Source organism: Meriones unguiculatus, chromosome 10 (assembly GCF_030254825.1).
Source record: "Meriones unguiculatus strain TT.TT164.6M chromosome 10, Bangor_MerUng_6.1, whole genome shotgun sequence".
Lineage (NCBI taxonomy): Eukaryota > Metazoa > Chordata > Mammalia > Rodentia > Muridae > Meriones > Meriones unguiculatus.
In genome coordinates, this window is record NC_083358.1 from 51,721,028 (window position 1) to 51,747,079 (window position 26,052).

Sequence of the window (26,052 nt, forward strand, 5' to 3'; positions counted from 1 at the left end):
TCAGAACCAAGCAGTTTTTTACGAGATAGAAACCAGGTCTCAGCCATGGTGTGCAGTGGAACACACTGAGGCAGGCCAAGAACTCATGCCTACATGAGGGACAGGATACCTCTGGCCACCTGTCCAGTTCTTTTGTTCATCTGTTCTGTTACCTTTCCAAAGAACATAGGCTGGTCTGGACTCAGGGGCTCTCCCTGCCTCAGGCCCCTGGGACTTCCTTTAGTTTTCCTGGTTGCATTTCTTTTCCTCTTCTTCTCAGTCTACCTTTAGCCAGACCTGTCTCGTGTCCTCCCTTCATGTTTATTGCTCCCCTCACATTTATTCTTCCATCTTCTGCTGTTCTCCGGATGCTCTGAATTTCTCTTTCCATCCCGTGGTGCCAGGCAGCTCAGGGTACTGCCCTTGGTCCTTCACTCCCCAAAAAGCACTGTTTGTAATTGGTTATCATGTACGTCAGCAGAGGTCTCATCCATCAACGATGGTGTCTGCACTCCAGGAGTCTGGTGGAGAGTGAGCCCGCGGGCTAGGAATAAGCTGCATTGATGCCCCAGCCCAGCAGAAGAAGGAAATCTTGACACTACTAGAACTTAGTACTGCTTACACACTCAAGAACTTCTCCTGAGAGAACACAAGTAAATTTTAAAATTCCAATCATTGACCTGATACCGGATGTACAAATCTCGTTGCAGAAATACAAGAAACATTTGAGAAATACAAGAAAAACAAGAATCAAGAGAACATAACTTCTTCAAAACCTACCAATTCACAGAAAGAGGCTCCAATGAGAGTAAGTTTGGTGATGTTCCAGGTAAAGAATTCAAAAGAATTATTAAAGAATGCTCAACAACATAAAAGTAAGCACAGGAAATAATGGACTCAGAGTACAAACACCTGAAAAAGAATACCAACACAGGATATGAGAAAGGAATTTAGTAAAAACAAGTAGAAAATCTGGAAAAATCAAATTGAAAATTTGTAAATGAAGCATTCAGTAATCAGAGACAGGGAAGGGAGGTAATTAAGCCTTTCCAAATACCAATAGAATGGATCAAATGGAAGAAAGAATATCAGGACTTAAAGACAAAGTAGATGATTTAAAAAAAAAAAAACAAGAAAATAACAAAGAAAAAGGAGTAATAAAATATGAATAAACATGTAAGAAGTGTAAAACTCATTTAAAAAAATCAAATCTATGAATCATGGCCATAGAGGAAGAAGAAGTTCAAGCTGAAATCAATCAGATGAGATAAAGAAGTTCGCCTCATATTGATAAAGGGGCCAATCCATCTAGAGGACATCACAGTTCTAAACCTACTTGTACTAAACATTGACATTCAAAATTTGTAAACACCATGGGATATAAAGGCACAGATTGGCCCCAACACAATAACAGGGTTGATTTCAATAGCCCACTATTACCTGTAAATAGGTCATCCAGACCAAAAACAAAAGCAAACAAACAAACAAAAAAACCGCACCAAACTGTCTCGTGACATTATAGATCAAGTGTATGGAGTGCTCCTCTCAGCACTGCAGAATATTCATTCTTCTCAGCAATTCATGGTACATTCTATGGAGTAGAATGTATTTTAAGGCACAAAGCAAGACTGTTTTTGTTTGTTTGTTTTTTAAGACAGGATTTCTCTGTGCACCTTTGGCTGCCCTGGAACTCTCTCTGTAGCCCAGGCTGGCCCAAACTCACAGAGATCCACCTGCCTCTGCCTCCCAAGTGCTGGAATTAAAGGTGTACACAGTTCTGCCCAGTTCACGAACCCCAAAAGACCAGGAATAAGCAAACTCCGCTGTAAATACAGAAGGTTCTTTTTATTGTAAATTACAAACTGCAGCTTGGCCCCACACACCCCACCGCCAAAGCGGTGGGAACCGAGTGCGCCACGCTCAGGTAAGTTGGGGTGACTTAAAGATTCTGGTCCATCCCAGCATGCCCAAGGCAGGGGCGATTCCTGCCTGGCAAGCATCTATTGGTCAAAATGCTACATTTTAAATTGATTGGCTATAGGAAGGTCCCCAGACCATAATGACCTGGTGTCCCTCCCTGGGGGCAATGGGCCAGTTTCCTAGCAACTGTATCTCTAGTGGGTGGGGAAAGAATGCAGTAAGGCAGTCCTTCCCCTCAGGGCATTACTGGACTTCTCCACCCACTTAGTTCAGGCCTTAATTAATAATAGCTGCTAATTTTTAATCTTTTGGTCTCTCATACACCACCACTGCCCAACTTCACAAAGCAAGCTTTAACAAAAACAAAACAATTAAACTAATGTCTTGATTTTCATCCTATTCCTGTGGAATTAAATTAGAACATGACAGAAAGAAACGGCAAAACATTCACAAACTGGTGGAGGTAGAGTGTTACTCTTGAATGACAATAGATAGAAGAGGTGCTGTATTTAGGCGTAAATAGTTACTATTGATATATCTTTTATTAAAGCTGTGGTTAATCCCAAACAACTGTATAACCAAATCACCACACAGAGACTAGGATTTAGTTAGTTAATGTAGAACACAATGCTGGACAATAGTTACTCCATCCTAAACCTCCAAGCCTGTATAGTTCCTATCATTCAGAATCACCCATTATACTTGCTTTTAGTGAGATCTTAGGTCCAGTTCATTTGACGTTCCAAGACCTCTCCTCCAGGCTCTGCTCTCCCAGCTTCTGCTCCTCTTCTCCCACCTACTCTGCTTCCCACTCCTTCCTGTCCTCCTCTTCCTTCCTCTCCTCCCACTCTGAACCAGGATGTCCCACCCTATCCTCTCCATTGCTCAACATTGTGGCTGGTTGTTTTCATTGACATTTCAGAGAACAAATGGTGGCATGTTTACACAAACTTGAGACAGGTAATGCTTAGAATAAGAATCACAATGCAATGTCCAGATTAAAAGCAGAGAGTGGGAGAGAAGTCAGCATTTGAATGAACAAGGGTAAGGTGTGTACATTCCAAAAGAACATTATACCAACAAAGAGGAAAGGTTATAGCTACATATGCTAAATTTTAAATCAGGGAACTCTCAAATAAGTAACTCAATTAATGCATTTAAAGGTCTTGGGAATCAAGAACAACTAAACATAAAAACAATAGGCAGAAAGAAATAATGAAGGTCAGGCAAAGAGATTAATGAAATGAAAATGAAGAATATGAAGAATCTTTGAAACAGTGAGTTAGTTCTTCAAAAGCTCTAACTATGATCAATAAACCCTTATCCAAACTGGCCAAAGAGAGGGAATAGAAATTAACACAATTAAAGATGAAAAATGAAATAGAACAAGAAACACCAACAAAATTCAGAAGATTATTTGGGCATCCTCTACAAACCTGTACTCCAATAAATTGAAAAAATTAGATGAAATACATAAATTCATAGACACATATACGGCCTGCCAAATTTAAAATTAATGCTAAAAATTTTAAATCTAAAACCTTAAACAGATTTATAGCAAGCAATGAGACTAAAGCAGTAATAAGTCTGCTAATTAAAAAGAAAATAACCTAAGGCCTGATAAACTCAGTGCTGGCTTAAAAGAAGTACAAACAGTGTTCCTTAAACTGTTCCATAACACATGAGGGAGAATGGGAGTGTCCATCACCGGGCTATGTGAGTAAGAGCACTTGCCAATGAAGCTCACAACCTCAGTTGGCTCTCCAGGACCACATGGTAGGAGGAGAGGAGAGATGCCCTGAACTTCTCACCTGATGTTCACAAGTGCCCCATGACATGTGCATAACAGTAAGTAAATAAACAAATATTTAAAACAATATTTTGTTTTTAAAACAAAAGGAAAGGAATAACCCCAAACTCATTTATGAAAGCAGTGTTACCATGACAGCAAAACCGTGTATGAGCACAGCAAAAGAACAAATAAAACAAAACTACATACTGATTTCCCTGATGAATATGGATGAAACAATTCTCAACAAGATATTTGAAAACTGAATTCAAGTACATATAAAAAAAATAACTCTAAAGATTAGAGTCTCACAACAGTGTGATGCAGCCATGATCATTCAGGCCTTTACAGCCATTGAAGCAGGACATTCGCCCCAAGCATGGTTGGATACCATAAAAATCTAAAATGTTACGCTCAGGATGCGAGGCTAAGCACTGCACTCAGGGTCAGCTGCTTTGGACCCAGAGAAGAACATGTCTGATTGCATGCGGTTTGATACCCCAGGTCCCGCCTCTGAGAAAAAGGTATCAGACGGGTCTGATGCTCTTTGGGTGGATGACACCTAAATGAACATCGGTACAAAGTCCCAATTTATTTCTAATATCAGAGATCAGACCTCTACTCTTGCCTGATGCGTCTAAAACAAAAAAGGGGGAACTGTAGAGAGCTGCGGAATGCTGTGCCTTAAAGATGGAGCTGGTTTCCGCCTTCCACCTTCCCGATGGTGAGTGCTCTCTGTCACGAACAATTCCACATTTGGCTAATGCTGATGATCTGGCTTGCTTTCATGTATGTGGACCTATCTGCATTGCCCACGTGGCATGCCTGGGTTGGCTACCCAGGGGCTATTTAAGCTGTGGGCTGGCTTTCCCCAGGGTCAGATGATTGTTCAAGGTTCCTGAATAAACTGCATTGAAAAAAATAATAATAATAATTCATATGACCATGTAGGCTTCATTCCAGGGATGCAGAGATGATACAACATAAGCAAATCAATAAATGCAATATAACACATTAATAAAATTAAGAATAGAAATGACATGATTGCCTCAATATAGGCACAAAAGAAATTCCCAACAATAGTTGAGAAGCACAATTATTCCAAGAAAAATGATTTCAAGCAATACTATAGAGCCAGAGTAACAAAACACATAGTACTGGCTCAAAAACAGACACAAACATCAGGGACAGAACAGAAGGCCTATAGTCAAATCCATGGAGATACACACAGTTGTCCACACACATCTCAAAATCATTCTTTGAAAGAGAGACAGCCCCTTCCACAAATGTTTTAGGAAGCTGTGTATCCATCTGTAGAAGAAAGAGGGCAGATCCCTCCCTCTCAGCTTGCACATAAATCAAAGTGCATCAGTGGCCTTAAGCATCAGACTTGAAACTCTGAAATGTTAGAGCAAAAGAAACCATTCCAAGTATGAACAGAGACAAGACCTATAATTAACACTCAAATCACTAAGAAAATAACAGCAACATGACAACAAAGATGGCACTTCTTGAAGCTGCATAGGAAAGAGAACAATTAGTTGAATGAAGAGTCAGCTGACAGAATAGGAGAAGATTTTATCAGTTATATATGAGAGGATTAATATTGAGAATACACAAAGAACTCAAAAACTAAATTCTAAAACAACATACAACCCAGCCAGTAGATGGGCTAAAGAGGCAGTTATCTAAAGCAGTACAAATGCCAACAGGCATGAGATACCATGTGTGACACAATCAGACATCACAGGCATGTGCTGCAAAACTGGAGAGCCTCTCTCATCCCAGGCAGAATGGCCAGCGTCAAGAAAGTGAGTAACAAAAAGTGCTGCTGAGGAAAGGGGACTCACACACTGCTGGGGGCGGAGGTCGGTGTGGAAGGTCCGCAGGGACTACATTAGAACCTCCACAGGACACAGCTCTCCGTTTGGGCTCACCCCCACAGCACTCTGCATCAACACGTCATGGAGGCGATTGCATCACCATGTGGATGCAACTCTGTGAACAGTGGACAATGTATGGAGTCTCCTCGGTGCCCATCAGTGGAAAGAAGAATGGAAACTCGATAATGTTCTGGAAAACAGGTATAACTGCAGATACTCTTTTAATGATCTACATGAGATAGATAATTATTAACAACCATGATGAGTAACTTTAGTTAAACGTTTTGTATGTTTTTACTGATGGCCAGATCAAGAGTAGGCTTTTGTTCCTGAAAAGTTCTTGGTGTCCAAGCTCAAGGATACAGAAATTTTAAAGTCAAAACCCACCACGATACATGAAAGTTGGATGAAGGTCAGAGCAGCCTTGAAACGTTCATTCCTGGCACACCACAGTGAATATTTTCGGCATGACTTGCCAGTTATATTGGTTAATACAGGTGGACCATAGTCCAAGCCAAAGAAATCCCAAATGTGTGGCCAAGGCAGGTGTGGAGGGCCGAGAAGGGTCTAAGCAAACCCCAAATGGGGTCAGAGCAGGATGGTGCTACATTAGACACTTCATCTCCTCATCTTTTAGTTACATTTAAAACTGATTTTGGTAAAGGGGTGAATGCAGAGTCTTGAGTATCTCTAACTTAAAAAAGGCATTTTTTTCTTTGATGAATTTTAAAAGGCAATTTATTCATGGGGTAATTATAAAATATACAAAATTATATTCAAAACCTAATAACGTCAGTTTCCTGAAGTGTGTTGCTGTCCAGTGACTTAGGAGATATGTGCCAAATGCTTGAGAAATTTTCAAGATGTTGGTGGCCTCAAGTTGGTGCATGGATTTTTACCACAGAAATCAACAAATACTTCAAATTAAGGCCCTTTTTATTTCCTGAAAATCCAGATTACCAGCACATTAGAATTTTGAAAAGAAAGAAAATGTGATGAACTCTACTACAGGGAACAGACGTGCAGCAAGTGAGTATGACATGACAAGAGTGTACATCTAGAATTCTGCCTGACACTTCACATGCGTCGTTTGGACCTACGGGCTTTATCTTGTCTTCTATTCCCTCACCTCTCACATCAGATTACAAGCCTTCTGTCAAGTACAGAGCCATTTTCAGCTGCATTTCTAATATTAAGAAATATTATGCAAGATCCTTCTTTACATTACCATAAAAGGTATGTTCTGCCTACCAGTCTGGGAGGAACTGTTGCAGGTTCTGCTGAGCAGAATAGAATCAAGTGTGACATACACATGGTTTTATTGTTAAGGAGGCAAAGTCTGGCTAAGACTTTATATTTCAGATGACACTAAATCTGAAATTTGTAGAGGTTCCAAGAGGGTCTGTGCCAAACCTCTGCCGACCCGGGGTTTCTAATTCAGCCAGGGCCACGTGACTGCAGCCAAATCAAGCAAGTGCTTGTGTTGGGAAGGTGTGTTCCGCAAAGCTCGGACTGTACTTACACAGCACCTTGCAGTAAATGACAGAAAGGCCCTGACTCTCAACTCAAGTGCTTCTCCCACTGGCTAGTAGAAATGTGCAAGGTCATGTGGGGTTCTGGCTCCATGTGAACAAGCTTATCATGTTTTTCTTAGCCAACCAAGTCTAAGGGTCGAATCTCATCAAGATCCTCATGGAGAAGTAAATATACTAAAATTGAAATATCCTCCCCAAACAAAATCACTGAGGATGGTATTATTAAGCAGAACAAAATGATAACACCAATCTAGAGAATTTAGTTTTCTAACATTGGAAGCCTCGTGGCTACTATGTAAATGTTAGAAAACTCAGTAAATATGAGACCAGACAGCACCTCTAGAGACATACAGTAATTTTTCTGCCATTATTTACAGCAGGGAAATGCACTTTTCTTCCTCTTTAATGCAAAATTTGATGAAATAAATACAGGATAGGAACCAGAAACATGAAGTTTGGACCTAGCCCTAGCCCCACCTTCACAGGCATGACCCCTGGGAACCCAGTCTTTTCCCCCTGACACTCATTAAGGCCTACTTCTTGCCATGGATGACTTGTTTTCAGGTCTGAAAATATTTTTACTTTGAGATATTGTGACATCATCTGTATATTAAATTTGCATACATAAACAGCCACCTAGGAACTGGCTAACCTAATCATTTTTATAAAATTCTAAAACACGGTGTGACCATTATAAGCCATCAATCAAAGGTTAAAAAAAAACAAGCTAGACTGTCCCAAGAGTGGCCATAGAACAGTACCTGTTGACTTACTTCTACCAGAGTAAGGGTTACACATGATTGCTCAATGGCTTTGGATTTCTGTGGACTCCTTCCTATGGCACTTCCACGGTGTCTTATGTGGAGCCTGGCACCAGCCAGCAAATGAGAAGAGCACTTAAAGGCAAAATAATACATGTCTGAACCTCAGATGCATATTCACATCCTTTATAGAAGACACAGGTAAAGATCATAGCCTTTTATTTATTTATTTATTCATTTATTTATTCTATTTTTAAATGTTTTTTAATATTAGTTACAGTTTATTAACTTTGTATCCCAGCTGTATCTGCTCCCTCATTCCCTTCCAATCCCACCTTCCCTCCCTCATCTCCTCCCTGCCCCTTTCCAAGTCCACTGATAGAAGAGGACCTCCTCCCCTTTCATCTGACCCTGGTTTATCAGGTATCTTCAGGACTGGCTGCAAAGTCCTCCTCTGTGGCTGTAGCAGGGCTGCTTCTCCCTCTGGGGAGGTGGGGAGGTCAAAGAGCCTGCCATTGAGTTCCTGTCAGAAATAGTCCCTGTTCCCCTTACTAGGGTACCCACTTGGACACTGAGCTACCATGGGCTACCTCCGAGCAGAGGTTCTCTATGTTATATCCATACATGGTCTTTGGTTGGAGAAACAGTCTCATAAAAGACCCTTGTGGCCAGATATATTTGGTCCTTGTGGAGCTCCTGTCCTCTCCAGGTCATATTAACTCCCCCTTCTTTCATATGATTCCCTGCACTCTGCCGAAGGTTTGGTTATTAGTCTCAGTATCTGCTAGGTAGAATCTTTCAGAGGCCCTCTGTGGTTGGCTCCTGTCCTGCTACTTGTTTTCTCCTACATCCAATGTCCATCCCATTTGTCTTTCTAAGTAAGGACTGATCATCTTACCCTGGGTCCTCTTTCTTGTTTATCTTCTTTAGGTGTATAGATTTCACTATGTTTATCCTATCTTATAGGTCTATATAAGTGAATATATACTATGTGTGTCTTTCTGCTTCTGGGATACTTTACTCAGGATGATCTTTTCTAGGTCCCACCAATTGCCTGCAAATTTCATGATTTCCTTGCTTTTAATTGCTGAGTAGTAGTCCATTGTGTAAATGTACCACAATTTCTGTATCCATTCCTCAACTGAGGGACATCTGGGTTGTTTCCACATTCTGGCTATTACGAATAAAGCTGCTATGAACATGGTTGAGCAAATGTCCTTGTTGTGTACTTGAGCATCTTTTGGATATATGCCTAGGAGTGGTATAGCTAGAGCTTGAGGAAGTGCTATTTCTAATTGTCTGAGAAAGCGCCAGACTGATTTCCAAAATGGTTGTACAAGTTTGCATTCCCACCAGCAATGGAAGAGGGTTCCCCATTCTCCACAACCTCTCCAGCATGTGTTGTCACTTGAGTTTTTTATTTTAGCCATTCTGATGGGTGTCAGGTGAAATCTCAGGGTTATTTTGATTTGCATCTCTCTGATGGCTAAGGACGTTGAGCATTTCTTTAAGTGTTCCCCTGCCATTCTGTATTCCTCTACAGAGAATTCTCTGTTTAGCTCTGTATCCTATTTTTTAATCAGATTGCTTGATTTGTTCATAGCCTTCTTTTTATAATTGCAGAGCAATAACTGACAACATTGTGGCAGGAAAAAAAAAATGTCTGAAATCACGTTGTTTATCCTCTGGCTCTATTAGCATCCAGAATGTTCCAGTGGGTCATCATGGCAACAGTTTTAAGGAAGTGCTTTTACAAAGCATCCACAGCCACCTTGGAAAACAAAGCTCCCTGAAGGTGAGGGTGGAATTCTTCCTTCTGAAGAAAGTTGGAAAAAAACCAATGAAGAACAATGCACGTGGAAATCAATTGTTTTCCAGTCTTTTATAAGAAAATTCTTTGCCAACTAAAATTAGACCAAGACTCTGAAACCTGTTACTTTGTAGGGGGTAACTGAACTGATGCCATTCCAGTGGTCTCAGATTACATCACTCATTCTTTTCTATTTGTATCCAGACATGCCAGGTCTCAGCAATTACGCTAAATATTGATTTACAATTTCTCCCAGCTATTCTAACAATGCATCCAGAGGAGAGCCATAATATTACTTTATTTATAACCTTAATATAGTGGTTTCAAATGACTAGTTAAAAACTAGGTCTCCAACGGTGCCAGCATCTAGCAAGGCAGTTTGACAGCACTCAGAGATCAGGCAATAGGAAGCCTTGCATGGCAGTGTGCCTAGACACACCACCTCCTAATACGGTGTGCTATATGGCTCTGAGAGCTTTTCTTTTCACATTTTCCACAGCTTTGAGCAGAAAAAAACTTATAACACTTAAAAGTATGAATTAACAACAACAACAACAACAACAACAAAAGAATTCAAAGTAAAAGAAGACAATAAAGTGGATAATGGAAAGTCAAAAGAAAGCAAGTTCTAGAAAGCAATCATTCTTACCAGGAGCATTTGCTGAGCACTCACTTAAAATTTTGTAGTACACAGTAAACACTCTAGATAGCATGCGTTCCATGACTTAATTAGTGCTAAATTCAAAGCACTCTTATCCTTTTCTTCATGGTGCATACTCAGCTCACACTTGCAGATGTGCCCAGCCCACATCTAAGGACACTTCTGCTCTAACTGCTGAGCTGAAGTGAGTTTGTGATGGTCGGCCTTCAGCAGCGTCCCCATGGAATCTGTTCAGTGGAAGACTAGCTTGCAGGGAGGCTGCAAAGGGACAATCACAGAAAACAAGGAAAGTACAGGAGTTGTACTTTGACTTAATAACTGCTAAATTACTTACCACTAAGACAGGTGGGGCTGGGGAGATGGCACAGTGGTTAAGAGCACTGGCTGCTCTTCCAGAGGACTGGGCTTCAGTTCCCGGCACTTACCTCTTGGTTCATATTCCCCCTTAACACCAGCTTACTGGTAAGCCATCCAGTTAAACTAGCCTCCATACAGGTGAAGCCATCCTGACAAAGAAATTCCTCCTGAGGACCCTACCCCAATTCCCACATACAACTCTACACATGGGCAGCAAAACCTTCCTTGGAAGAAGCCACACCTGCAACCTGATTCTTTCTATTTCTCCCTCAAAGAGTGGGTAGCTTGGTTGTCATGCTGTTAGTGAAAGGCATGCCAGCAGTGAAGCGCTGTTTCCTGGAGCTTAGGGAGCTGGTTCCCTGTTGTGCTTTCTCCAGAACTCTGTGAGAGCACTGACGGGGTTTTCCTCATCAGTGTCATTTGTTCCTGATCCACAAGAAAATGCCCAATTCTTTGTGAATGTGCAACCCGACATTGTTTTCTTCGTAGAACCTCCAATTGTTCTAGTTGTCACCATCTTTCTGAGAGAACACGGTAAAAGGCTCTATCTTACAAAAAGACTCTGAAAAACCCTCTCCATTATCCTGCTTATATATCCTGATGCCCAGGCTGGGGTTAGGCAAAGCTTGCCTCCCATACCGTCAACCGTCCTTCCCCATGTCCTTTCTCTCTCTAAATGCCAGTCCTCGTGATCATTTGGCATGCCAGGTTCTTCCTCTTCTGCAGTGTGGCCTCCTGCTTCTCTTCTATTTTTATCTATTCTCAAGAAAGATATTCTCAGAATTGTGCAGAATTCAAACTGAAATGCATCCTAGGCAACAACGTTATGAAAGCCAAAGGGCAGAAGCAGACTGAGCAGAGAGAGAGAGAGAGAGAGAGATCGCACTGCACACGGACCAAGCCAAGGACTGGCCAACTCCACACAGGGTTGCTCCTCAGAGCTGCCCATCCTCTAGGTGAAAGACCAGGCCTTGCTTCCACCCAGGCTCAGCTCCTGAGGCTGCTCAGGAAGGACATGGCTTTGGATTGGGTGTTATTCTTGAGCCAAGGTAGACCCTGCAAATACTGGCTGGAGGGGGCACAAATAGGCAATGAGTGTTTCCTTAAAGGAGGCTCGGGCTGACATCTGTGCCAGTGATAGCCGTATCTTCCCGCTTGTAGGGATTTTTGCACTGAGAAAAGACCCAGGATTTTAGTCTGGAGTGTATCCTTCACTAATGAAACACTGGTAATCAGGAAGCCACATCAAAAATCATACTTTCTGAAACCCACTATGGAATTGACGACATCTCACAAAAGTTCCCAATTGCTTCCACATAATCTTTTTCTCTTTAATTTATTTTTTATTCACTTTACATACCAACCACAGCATAACTCTTGATGTCCAGAAACTATATAGACAAGGCTGGAACTCTAAGATCTGCCTGCAGCTGCCTCCAGAGTGCTGGCAAGAGCTGGGATTCAAGGAATGTCCCCATTATGCTCTGCCTAAGATGTGGTTCTTTTGAATTCAGGGGTTTCTAACCTTTCTAAAGACAAAGATATACAGGTATTATCCAGGTTCCCCTTGTAAACAGAAAGTTCTAGATTAAGTCCATTTCCATCTCTACTTTAAAACTTCAGGCACATTGTTTTATTGCTATTAATCTCAGTTTCACCATCTGAGAGAATAATTCTGTCTTGTGGTCATGGAGCTTCTAATGAGGATTAAATATGACATCCTAAGCAAATGGCCCAGTTCAGCCAGAGGCATGGTTGTTGGAGAAGTGGCATTGGCTACGTCATAATCTTGTGAGCTATCTAAGTATCTGCTTATGTTCTGGAGAGAGTAAGTACAGCATAGTTAGAATGATCCAGAAGGCAGGTACATCAAGAATGCTTGGGAGGAGGGCAGGGCGTGAAACCTAGAAGTAAACAAGACTCGAGCCGGGGGGAAGGGAACTGGGAAAGTGCCAGGCATGTGAAGGGTGAAGGGGGCACATCAGACTTGTCTTGGGGAGGACAGTGATTCCCAAATGCTAGGGATGAGAGAGCACAATGGGGTCCTCCTTTCTCTACCTTCTACCCAGAACCTCTCCTGACACAGCTCTCCTTCTCCTGACTTGCCTGCTGCACACCCATAGTGCCATTCCAGAACCCCCAATCAAATCACTGAGGATGATACCAAGCTGCCGTAGAGTCAAGGACCAGTGGGAGGGGGTGGTCCACATGCCTGCCTTCGAGAACATTTGCACAAGTCCAGCCTGCCCTTGGAGTGCTTGGCCCTGTGTGCGTGACCATAGTACCTGCCCTTCAGAGCATCATAACCTGGCCAAGGAAACCGTGCCAGTGTGATCAGGTAAACTGCAGCCAACAGCTGCTGTCCACTGTGTCTGAGTCTGACGCAATCTTCAAAACACCCTGCATGTCTGACTGAATGAAACCTGAGCAGGGTCCTACATGGAAGATCAAGGCGTAAGGGAAGAGGTGGGATTTGGGTAAAAAATGGAAGGACAGAGAGAGGGGTGGGGGAGAAAGGAAAGGAATAGTCCAGTTGATGAAGGAGGTGACACGTGGATGGTGAGCTCCTGCTCACTCTCCTTCCCATCACCTTGGATGTACCTTCTCCTACTGTTCTGAACAGTACACTTGACTTATTTTTGTTTGACATACTTTAAGAATTAAAGTCTAAAGACTCAAGCAATATATACTTTCCACAAAGACCAAAAGAAGTACACTTTAGGCGCCATTCATTAAATCCCTGATATGTGCCAGTATATCTTCAGCCTTATGTCTGGAAAGAAAAAATGGGGTACAGAAAAAATGAACCTTCCCAATAACTTTAAGATGTTTCATAAAAGGAATAACAGGAAATCAAACTGACATCTTTCAGATTCAAAAAATCCTAATTCTACTGAAAGAATGTTTGCCTTTCTGTCTCTGTCTGTCTATCGGGATTTCACTCTCTCTCTCTCTCTCTCTCTCTCTCTCTCTCTCTCTCTGTGTGTGTGTGTGTGTGTGTGTGTGTGTATGTATTTAGTGATAGCTCATTTCTAGTGCCAGCTTGACTGTATTAAGAAACACCCAGGAGATTAGTAAATTCTACTTCTGGCTGCATTTGTAATGACATTTCCAAGGACAATCAGATCCCAAGAGCTTTGAGCAAGTAGATGGGTCATTCATGACGAATTCATGATATGAGGACATTCTGGACAAGCTGTGAAGTTAAGAGGTAGGGCTTACTTGGAGAAAGTAGGTCGTGAAGTGGATGTGTCATTGGAAGCTGCGTCTTGTTCTAGCTTTCTTCTATATACCCACTTTTTAACGTTTTTATTGACACCTTTTCTTCCATAACATTGTTCTTTCAAATATTTCCATCACAGTGACACAAAACTCAGACACACACACACACACACACACACACACACACACACTGATTTCCATCTTAGAATACCAGACTTTTAAATTTATAAAACAGGACACAAATGAAGAAGAGTTTCAGATATTGGAAACCCTTATCCTGTTTCCTACCCTAGCTTCCCACTGCTCCTGAGGCTTTTTGTTCTCTGTCTCCAAATCCTGCCTGAGTCCTCCTGCTTCCCCTCACAGGGCTCTGGAATTCAGCTGTTGTTTCATGTTCTCGCATTGAGCCCAGAAAGTTCAGGACTCTAATTCATCTTTCTGCCAAAACCATTAAATGTCAGTGTCCTGAGACAGTCCCCTGAGACCATCATCACTCCTGTGTCTTGCTCTAGAAGACTCCAGACTGAGTCAAGGATCCTAGCTTGGCACACATGGATGAAGAATTTGTAGAGGAGAATGTTTCAAAGACATCTCAGAATTTTGGTGAAGTGGGAATTTTCTGCAGTTAACAGAAATTCCAAACTCTTGACTTCGAGAGTCAGAAATGACCAATTTTCGCACTTACAACATGATCAGGAATCATACCTTCATACCTGACCTAAAGTTTTTAACGATTATCAGTTAAGAAATAAAAGTCATAATGTTTAGTTGTCTACTTAAGGTTCCAAATATGAGCAAGAGACAATGGGTACACATTTAAAACAGCATGAAAGCAGAAGCCTTAACTTAGAAAAGGACAGTCCTGTGTGAAGGCTGACAGCATGCTTGCTCCTGAGAACATGACGCGTAAGTGAATAAGTCACATTAGTGTCCTGCTGCCCAGGCTCCATGTCCACTCTGCTCATAGCTATAATTACAACACCAGGACTTTAGAGACAGCTCTCGACCATTGTGAAATGCTCTCAGACATACTACTTATGTCTCACCCACATTTACAACTCTTCTCCAAGATGGGTTCTCCAATCGTCTTAATGCTACTTCCAGCTCAGGAAATAAATCAAGACATCCTGTCGAAATTCATATCTTTTCATGCAGTGTGGTTACATAATGAACCAAGAACCAACATTCCAGACAAGCCAGACCCTGTGCTAAATCTGTTGTCATCTCAAGGGATCCCAACCACTTGCAAGAATCATATACAGGAACCAGAGCAATCACAAAACTTGCCTAGGGTCATGTGACTGCTGTGTGACAGGGCTGACAATCCAGAACTACCTAAGACAATCTGGCCACCTAAGTCCAATCTCAGTACCTCCCCAGCCCCAAGAGCAACAGCTCCATGGTGGGCTTTGATCTGTTTAGGAAAGGCCATTCCCAGTCCTTTCTCCCTTGTTCTCCTCTCCCAGAAAAGGGCAGAACACCACATACTCTTCATCCTCTCCCTTGTATCTGGGCATATCCATTGCTGCAACCATGGCCAATAAGATTCACCGAAAAGAATGCTGGAAGAATTCTGTAAATGTTTTCCTGGCCCATTCTTTTCCTTCCTATTTGTGGTGGTTTCATAAAAAATAAAATGCCAGCTGGGCATGTTGGCTCACACCTGTAAGCCAACTCAGGAAAACTCAGGAAGGCAGAGGCATGTGGATCTCTGTGAGCTAGCCTAGTATACACACACACATACACACACACACACACACACACACACATATAATGCCTGAATCTAATTTTTATATCATACTACCATAGAAAGACAATAAGAAATTTGCAGAGATAAAGAGTTACAAAAAACCAAGTTTTGATAGTAATAAAAAATTTAACAGCTCTTCCGGGGACGGTGCTTAGGAGCACTCAGAATGGTCCGGCATTTGACATGCGGTCCTAGCCCCTCCTACAATACAGCCTCTAACAAAACTAGGCTGTCTCGAACCCCTGGCAACGGGGTTGTTTACCTGTATACTGAAAAGGTTGGGAAAGCAGCCAGATCTGCATGTGGTATGTGTCCAGGTACAATCTGAGGTGCTCATGCTGTGAGACCTAAAGTCCTTATGAGGTTGTCTAGGACAAAGAAGCATGTCAGCACAGCCCGCGGTGGTTCCGTGGGCCCAAGTGTGTGCGTGACAGGATCCAGCAGGCTTTCCTCATTGAGGAGCAGAGAATCGTGAAAGTGTAGAAGGCCCAAACACGGAGTTAGAAAGCAAAACAAATATGCAGCTTTTTAAGGTAATAAAAGTCAAGGCTTGGTCTAAAAAAAAAATCACCTATCTGTGCAATGCTGGTAAAACAATCATAGATATTGTCATGGCCTGAGCCTCTGCTTGTTTTGCTTTCTATTATTTGTGCTACAGGATGTTCCCAATACAGGATCGTTCTGCGGCTTGAGGACAGCAAGGATGAGCAAGGGTCACTGGCTTTGAAAACCATGCAGATGAAGCCACAAGGTACTGGAAAGGAAGTCTCCATGAGTTCAAGGCCACCCTGGTTTACAAAGCAAGTTCCAGGACAGCCAGAGCTACACAAAGAAACTCTGTCTCAAAAACAAACAAACAAACAAAAGAACAAAACAAAACAAAACAAAAACCTTTTTTTTTTTTTCAGAGGGGGGAAGGAGAAACAGACAGAGAGAGAGAAAGAGAGAGATCTCAGATGAATTCCGGAAAACTGAGTTTCTAGACCAAGGCAATTCCTGAGTGTGTCATTACCACACAGTAAGCACTCAAGGAACAACAATGGAGTGAAGGAGTGACTGTGTTCTTGGGCTAAATAAGTGCTCCTTTGTGTGATGGTTGATCTTGATCCTGACTGCTAGCTTAATGGAGTTTAGAGTCACCAAGGAAGCAGGCCTCTGGGCAAGCTTTCAGGAAGTTTGGGATTCAGCTAGGTAAGGATGGGAGGTCTGCCTTAGATTTAGTCCACACCTTGGGCTGTGTGCCTAAGGGAAAGTGAGCCTAGCATGGCTGTCCCAGCACTCTGCTTCCTGGCCCCAGGTGTTCGGTGACCAGCTTCCTCTGCTCTGCAACCGTGACGTCTCTCTCATGATGGCTTGTAGTATTAAACAGTGAGCCGAAATAAATTCTCCTTCCTGAAGTTTCAGGCATTCCAGCACTTCAGGAAACCACCCATGCAACAGCTTTCAGCAACCGTTGAGCCAAGTTTAAAGCATAGTAGATGTGACATAGCAAATCCCAGAGACCTGGAAAGATGCGCGCTCTGACCGCAAGGGCTTGCAATTTACATGGAAAATGGAAAGACTACCCAGATGCTATGTTGGTGTAATTTTAAGTCAATTGAGAAACAGATTTTCAAATAGTATAGTTTTGTCAAAACAGGGGTAAATCATAGGGACATGGAGTGGAAATAATATAACAAAATGCTGAATGCAATCACTTATAGAGGGAGGATTTCAAAGAAGCGTTGATTTTCATTCTTTACTTGTCATCTCCAAGTATAAAATTTTCAAAATATAGATAAGTGGAGGGAGGAAAATTAAAAACTACTTGTAACCCTCGTACCCAAAAATTTGAAGTTCCTTCTAATTCTACTCTTCCAATTTACCACAGATTATTTTTATTGGATCCTAAACAATAGACACAATATTTCTGTAAATATCCTGGAGCAAGTGATGTAGAGAAGAAACTGCTCAATACAAAACCACATAATAGCCACAAATATGAAATATTATAGCTCGTCACACAGAGAGAATGCCAAATTAATGGCAACTATAAAACACTGTGACTCAATTCAATCTAAAACCCGTAGTTTGCAGAGCTGTTTCATAAGTACTTTGTACAATTTATTTTGCCTGTTTAGTTTCCTGCTGTTCCTTCTTTTGCTTCAGTATTTTGCCCTAAGTATTTTCATTAATTTATAAATGTTTATATCTGTGGCAGAAAAATAATAACAGTCATGGAGAATGGATCATCAGTTTAAAATGATCAATTTTATAGCCCGCTCGGTAGCAGGCACTGAGGGGCAGGAGTAACTTGAGCAGTAAACTGACTTAACACATCCCAGTAGAGCTGGCGATTCTGCTCTCCACATGTCCTCAACTCACTGTGCTTCTCCTCAAGTTCCAGCTAGGCTTGGATCTTACTTCCCTTTTGAGCTTTTGGCTTCTAATATCAGTGTATTAAGTAGTGGACTTAACATACATGTCCAAATTTATGAATTGAAACCCTAATCTCCAATGTGACAATATTAGGAACTGGGGACCTGGGAAAGAGTTTGGAAGAGAGTTCAGCCCTCACAAATGAGATTAGGAACATAAAAAAAAGAAATTACTTTAAGAATCCTGATATGAGCCGGGCACTATGGCACACACTTGTAATCCCAGCACCGGGGAGGCAGAGGCAGAAAAAGCTCTGTGACTTTGAGGCCAGTCTGGTCTGCAAAGCGAGTCCAGGACAGCGAAGGCTGTACGGAGAACCCTGTCTCAAAAAAACAAAAGAAAAAAAAGCATCCTGACATGCAGACAGTGTGAGGACACAGTGTAGGGGGACACAGACTGAAGTGTGCGGACACAGACTGAAGGAACAGACTTAGCCTACCATCCTGGACCTCCAGAATTGTGTGAAATAAATTTGAGTTGTTTTTAAGCCACTAAGGCTATGGAATTTTGTTATAACTTAGATAATCTAAGACACCCATTACCTCCACAATGCCATTAATTAATCAATCATCTGTACTCTGTGACTCTGCAATCCTTATAAAGACTTACTTCAGCTTTTCAGGACCAGGCAAATAAAGCTATCCACTGTTACAAACAGGTTGGTTAGATCACTAAGACTGCCAATAAGTCATATTACAGAACAGGCAGGTGGTTACACAGCAGCCGTTTATCTTTAGTAATTCTGGAACTGAAAAACATTGCAATTTTGGGCAGTGTCTACAGAGTTCACTGTTCCTGAGGGCCATGCGCAAAGAGCAACCCAGCTTCTCTTGTTGGTTCATAGGTGGCGGCCATATTTTAACATTCCCAGCCTCTCTTAGTGTGTGCATGTCTGTGTCTTAATAGCTGTCTAATGTAAGGACAGTTGAGTTAGATTAAGGCCCATTGCATTGATATCACTTAGCCTTATTATTAATTTAAAGATCTTTCTCCAAATGCAGTCACATTCTGAGATGTGCAGGGCTGAGCTTACAACAATGGAATAACCAGAACAGTGGCCAGTTTGTGTAGGCAGCATGGACGGAAGGCACAGAAATGAAGGATGTCTTTCTTGGGTACCTAGAAAGCTTGAATCTGGATTCTCTGTGCTTGCCAACAGAATGTGACCATTGATGGCCAACCAGAGCGGGCACAGGAACCCTCTGGACCCTGTCACATCTGTACCAGCAGCTGTGTTCGAAAGCAAGATCATAGGGTAGCTCCACTTAAGAGTAACCTCCCACACACCAACAGTCAACCACAGGCAGGAGACAGGAGGAGAAGAGCAAGGAACAGAGAGTACTCATAAGAGAGAGAGAGAAATTCTTGAAAAATCCAGAAATTTATCTCTCCACTTACCACTGTTCACTGGTAATGTTTATTTCTTGTGGCTAAATGTACAAGCAATGATTTGACAATTTCCAGAAACCTAAAATTCTAATGCCAATAGAGGCAGAGGAAAGCTCGACTATTCAAACCATGCTGTTCGGCTTGTCACACCCTCCTCTTTTCTGCAGAATACACATTACTCCCAGGAGGCGAGCTCCCAGCTGAAGTCTTTGGTCCAAGTACAGTTTCTGATGCAACAGTTTATAGAAATGGGGTTGCCAATGAGCAGTGTGTCCCCTCTCTGGACTTGAGTGAGAAGAGGGAAAACGAGCAGCTTCGGTGAAGCTGGGGCACTCTGGGTGAATTTTTAGGTGAAGGTGCAAATTCTTGAAAATTGTTTAACCTTCCAAACACAGCATGGGGTTGAATGCTTAATACCCTACTCAGTTGCTCTTCATATGCTAGACTTGAACAATAAAATAAATGTCATGGGAAGGAAGAAAACACAAAACAAAAGTATGCTGGCATCCTCAAGTCTGGGAACACTGCCCAACCTTATTATTCAATGCAGTTTGGACAGTTAGTCACTTATGCAAAAACTAAGTGATTATTCAAATTTATTTACCTTAACTAATGTTTTTGAACAGAATGTACAAATGTATGTCTGATCACTATACAACTTTGCTAGTTGAGAGTTTTACTTGAATTAGCCAACTGTTCTGCCATTTGTAGTAAATTTGCACACGCTCATACCATTTGGGGATCTACAGTCTGAAGAAAATTTACAAAGACACTCACAGAACAGCGGAAATGCTTGAGCGTGTATTCTGCTCCTTTGTGCTGATTTTAGCACCACTTAAATGTGAGTTTCACTTTAAACTTGGCATTTACGAAACCATCACATCATATCTAGTCTCCTCACAGTCTGTGTGAGGAAGCAAAGGAGCTAAAGGAGGAGAAAGCCATGATTCTCCCTGCACACCATATAGCTTGGTCTGCATCAAAAGGAATCATAGAAGACTCAAAACTAACTATGAAATTTGAGATTTCCATTAGAAATGATTTTCCAAAAACCTAAAATCTTAACACCAACAGAATCATAGTAAAGCAGGATTATTCGAACCATGCTGTTCATCTAAAAATATGGAGGCTCAAAACTCCATTTTCCCTCAGGCTTAGGTTGTTTGGTGCTGTCTTAAGAGTTAAGAAGGCAGTCAGAGAGGCTGTACTTTCCCATTTCGCTCTTAGTTCAAACTGAAGATTGTTCCTCTTCTCCTCCTGGTGTTCCTGAGCAGAGACCCATAGAACGGAAGGCAGCAGGGGACACCACTCGGCCTTACGGTGTCCCTGTTCTTTAAACCATCTTGCAAACTTAGAGTCACACTCTCATAGGATACCACAAAAGCCTTTCTGCAAGACACTCCACTTCAACAGAAATGTACTCCACTCCTCAACTTCATCCTTGCTTTCTTAAAATGAGCCATCCAGAAAATGTTCTTCCAGTCATACTGATTCCTGCAGCCTCAGGCCTGTCCCACTGTGAATTATAAATGCATGGAAGGAAGGCTCCTCTCACAGTCTGCTGTCCCACTGGGAAGCAGAGCTTAGGAAGGCAGAGATGTGAAGGGGCAATTTGACTATATTCAAGTTTTTCTACAACAAACACCTTCCATATTTGGCAACTAATCTGCTTACAAATCCAACAGCTTCCAACCCACTGCATCTAAAGCAGTTGAACCCACGGTAGCCACCAAAAGCTAACCAGGTACATTTTGGTGACAGATTTGGATACTCAGCTCTGAAAGAATTCAAAGCACTTAGCATTACCAGGACACACATCCTTCCATTGCCATATGTTTGTATGAATAGATTTGTTCAGCTGAGGGAAGAGTTATGGTATCTATATTAGAAAGATCAAGACCTGTGGCATAAGAGGATCAGAGGAGAAGCCAGGGCTACTGTTCCTGTTAAATCCACCATTAAGAGGAGCTGACCTGCTCCTGAAAGCTAGCCTGTTAGCATTTGGAAACACTAACAGAAACCTCCAAATGAATACTTAAAAATATCAACTCTGAACTTGTGTGTAAAAGAGGAGATTTGGGGGAGAGACATGAACAATGAGCTAGAATCTTCCACAGAGGACTACATTGTTACAGATGGAGGGAAAGAGCCCCAAAGCCACTCAAGGGTGTAATGAACACACCTACGGTAAACAGCATAATCAGTGGATTACGCTGTTGCCAAGGAATATACATACTATCTAAAGATGCACACCTGGCAGTGTTTTTGCTCTCTGGAGTTATTGGATAGCACACACTTCAAACCATACATTTTCTGTGTCTTTCTTTGTCATGAAATATAACTTTTCTCTCCTCTCTACTGAAAGATGTGTACTTAATAGCTCTTCTCAATTAAGTGGATATCTCAAACAGGGAACCAAATTCACATGGATTGAGTGATAAAGATAAAGAAAGAGATACATGGTTTTAGTCTCATCCACGGTGGAAGATATTAAGATTCCACATTCCACCTTGAGCCACTGTGTCCTGCCCACAAACTCACAGAAACAGCAAAGTGGGTGAGACCTATAAACTGGAGAAACCATGAGTTAATAAACCTTTCACCTGAGACGGTGGTACTGGCAATAGTATTTCATTGTTGGCATCTGCCGGAGAGGCAGGTGAGACTGGAGCTTTATGTTATCTTTGGAAGATGTTTTAGGACATTTTTATTTAACTCCCAAACTCCATCTGAATGAAGCCAGCATGAGGCTTGTGTGCTATTCATATCCAGTGTTTCATGATATAATTAAGTAGGCAAGCAACTCTAAGTAAGGAAGAGTCAAGAGAAAGCATCAGATGCTAAGTGACTGGAAGAACTTCACTTACAGTATCTGTTTCATTGTAAAACTGCACTTTGTTAACATTTGTCCTTAAAATGTAACAAGTACAAAGTCCTTCAGTGATGAGGTCGAAGGAGGCTCAGCTTCCATGAAACCTTTTATTTGCTACTCAAACTTTTATTATTTACAAATGGTAACATAGAGAAGATAAATAATTGCTGCTTTTATTTAAAGGGAGAGACTTTATGAATTTGAATGCTTTTGTTACTGGGTGAATTTTAAGGCACAATCATTGTTTCCATTTATTTGTCTGTCTGTTCCCTTGTTTTGAAATAGGGTTTCACTCTGTAGCCCTGGCTGGCCTGGAGCTCACTGTGTAGACCAGGCTGGTCTTGAAAGCACAGAGATCTGCTTACCTTTGCTTTTCAAGTGCTAGCATTTAAAGAAGTAAGCCTTGCACCCAGCAACCATTTACTTTTGTACACTAAACACAACATATTTATGCATGCACTATTAAAAATTACTTATGTTATATAAATTATATATTTATATACAATTATATAAAATAAAAATTATATAAAAATATTTGATCACTATGGCTGTGATCCATCAGATGCTGATCGGAACTGGATGGCACACTGATGGTCATGCGTGTTAGGTGGTTGAATGCAGTGACGAAGGGCACAGCTGAGATGCCGGTTTTGTGTTTCAGCTCTGACCCTTCCAAGCAGTACCACCTTCAGAAACCTTCCCAGACCTAAGCTTTCTCATCTGTGGAAATGGCCGTCATTAGAGCCTCGGAATGTATTCAGTTAATGAAATACCTCATGTGTACATCAGAACAGAACATGGCTCACATAAGTACTTCATGTCTGCCCAAACATGGCTTTCTTTTGTGACCGCATGCCCTATCAGTCAGTACCATTCATCCAATCAGCATTTGTTGAGCTTCACCTTACTCTGAACAGTCCTAGATATAAAGAAACAAAGCACACGAGGCCTGCAGCTGATACATCCAGAAGCTCTGTTTTTCAGTATGGGATGCATGTTGCAGCCCCTCCTCATCCGTCAACAGCACCACATATCACACACTTTTCTTAGTCCCTTGTCCCCATATGCTTGGAGCTAACAGAACTTCAGAAAATTTTGACTTCAGTTTCTGAAATCTTAATCTTGGCACAATTTAATAAGCAGCTACAGGTTTGACTATATTTTCACATAACTGACTAATTAGATGGACTAATCAGATTCTAACTTAGCCAAAAACTTGACAAACATAGGAAGAGACCGTGACTGACATTCATTTACCTGCATACAGATAAAGTGCCAACAGCATCTGCAGAAAACATATTCCATCCCTGGGGACCCGCGACCAAAAACAATTAATTGCTCAGGAACACAGTGGCAAAACATTAAAGCACCAAAATTTAGTTTAGCAGAGTCCTCACTTTCCAAAATGTCCTGAAACCGATTTTCAACAGGGCATCTTATGGAGCTCTGGATTGTGCATACATTACTGTGTTTTTTCCTTTCACTGAGAGAACTGATTAAAAAGTGAAATCTTCAAGTTTGACTGTAGATTCCTAAGAGTAATAATGACTATGGTGTCTCATGTACCACCAACTCCAAAGGATCCTAAAAAGGGTGTTCTGTGCCAAGCCACTGTTTCTTAACACGTGTAATAAATGAAATCAAAAGCATTTTCAAATCAGTTGAAAATTGAAGAGGGGAGAGGAGTAGTCCGCTTAATATATATATGATAATAAAAACTGTTATAATGTATGTTGCACACTTAATTCAAAAGGCAAGTGGGCACACTCTTTCACAAAGCATGAAGACATTGTTTGTGTGATAACCAACACAGGCTATTCAGCCTGCAATGCATTGAATGCTGCTAATAAGCCTTCTGGAGAGTCACCTTCTCCACAGGAGACTGCCTGAGTGGTCACTGCCTCATCTCTTCCTTTCCCTTGTCATACTTTCCTGGGCCTAGGTGGTTCTAAAGAACACTTACCTTAAGGTGCCTGTGAGACTGGGAAGATTTCTGGTATTAAGGGACCTTCCTGCTACAAGCCATCCTCTTCCTCCTTTCTCCTCCTCCCTCGACATAAAAACACCCTTTCCTTTGTATGCAAGCCACAGAGACCATTTCTCTCTGCCTCAAATCTCCCACCAAGTGCATATTTTGGTAACTTCTAGTTTAGCATTTAAACACGCACTGCCTTAGTCATCCCAGCTGCCGTCCATCCCTGCTTATTGTGCTCGGTTTTAGCATTCATTTTTTCATCTTTCCAAGCTAAAATTTCAAGGGAGGCAAACATTATGAAGAAACAAGTATGCGTAGAGAGGAAATGGGTAGGGACGCCTGGGATTTCTGCCATCCTCCTGCAACCTAGAATCTGCGTATGGTTTTCCCCCTCCCAGCACTCCCTCCCTCTCGCTGTCGCCCCTGAGCTCCGCAGCAGGAGGGAGGAGGAAGGCCTCTGGAGGGCCGCTGGCTGGAGCCGCCACCTGCCTCAGAAGGCAAAGCTCCAGTTGTCACTTACCCAGCGGGGTGAGAATGGCTCATTTTTGCAGAATCCTTTTCCGACCCCGCTGCAGGTGCAGATGCGGGCTAGCGGTGGCTTTGCTGCAGCGTGGGTACCTGGGCTGGGCACCTCCCTTCCTCCTCCCCTGGTTCCTCAGCTCCTTGCAGCCTCCCGGTTGCTGTTTGGTGGCGTCCACAGACTCCCGGTTGCTAAGTGAGGAGGGAAGCTGAGCAACCTAGGGCCTGGAGAAGCAGCGCTGCTGCTGGAACCAAGCCTGGGCCAACTGGAAAGCTCACCAGCTCCCACCCTGCTTGCTGGGCCTTGATATGGGAAGAGGTGGGAGGAGGTCCAGCAGGCCCTGGCTTGGTTGCTCTGGGGTTACTGTTCCCCAGGCACCTGAACCCTGAAAACACACACACACACACACACACACACACACACACACCTCTTCCTGGCCCAACTTCTTCCTAATAGGTTCCTGCAGGGGAGCCTGGAAAAGCCACAGTCTGGTGCCTTGGTTTCTGCTCCTAAAAACAGACCCCAAATGCAAGTGCATGAAAAATCTCTTTTTTCTCTCCTTGTGGGTCACAGCTTCTGTTTGTATAGCTGCAAGGCAATGCCATCAGCTTCCTTCCTCCCTGGAAGTTTCTGTCTTTGCGTTCCAGGTCCTCACAGCAGCAAGATGTTCTGCATGTTCAGAGAATGGAGGGACCGAGTTGTTGTAATGGCTAGGGCTGCCTTGGACTGAAACCCTGGGGAAGACCAGTTTAAGAGAAAGGGCCTTGGTAGGAAGCACACTCAGTCTTGGAATTAGATGACTGCTTGCCTGTTGCCTTGCTTTGTCAGCTATCTGCTGAGTGACTGACTTTTTGGGTGGCTTCTGTGAGGGCAGGGTTGGGCACAGCACGGTGCCTGAGCTGCCATGGGGTCTCTATGGCAGCTCTCTTCTAGCTGTCCCACATTCAGAGATGGGAACACCGTCATCTTCTCCATTTGCACTCTGCTTTTTCTCCTATTGCAAAAGTCTACTGGGCATAAGAGGCTGGTGGGTCTCCTTGCCATCTTCCCCAGCACCATCCACCAGAGTCACATGACACTTCCTCCTTCTACCCCACTTGAAATTCTAACAAAAGCAAAATCTTTCCCCAGCCCTCTGGTGAGCACAGAAACCCATTCTTGACTACCTGGATAGCAGCTCCTCTTTGTCCTTTGGTACTCAGTCTGAACAT

At 42.4% G+C, this 26,052-nt stretch overlaps 1 protein-coding gene across 5 annotated transcripts in view; it reads right to left on the bottom strand.

Annotated features, from left to right (window-relative positions):
• Erich3 (glutamate rich 3) overlaps nucleotides 1–25,238 on the bottom strand; it is a 105,141-nt gene extending 79,903 nt beyond the window's left edge. For 4 of the 5 annotated variants that reach the window (XM_060392450.1, XM_060392448.1, XM_060392447.1 and 1 more), the window contains exon 1: nucleotides 24,310–24,425. In XM_060392450.1, coding sequence (XP_060248433.1) covers nucleotides 24,310–24,404 — 95 coding nt within the window. In that variant the 5' untranslated portion in view covers nucleotides 24,405–24,425. Of the gene's footprint in view, nucleotides 1–24,309; nucleotides 24,426–24,841 lie in introns of those variants that run through there. The other variant, XM_060392446.1, reaches the window with a different exon arrangement.
• Between the last annotated feature and the right edge of the window lie 814 nt (nucleotides 25,239–26,052).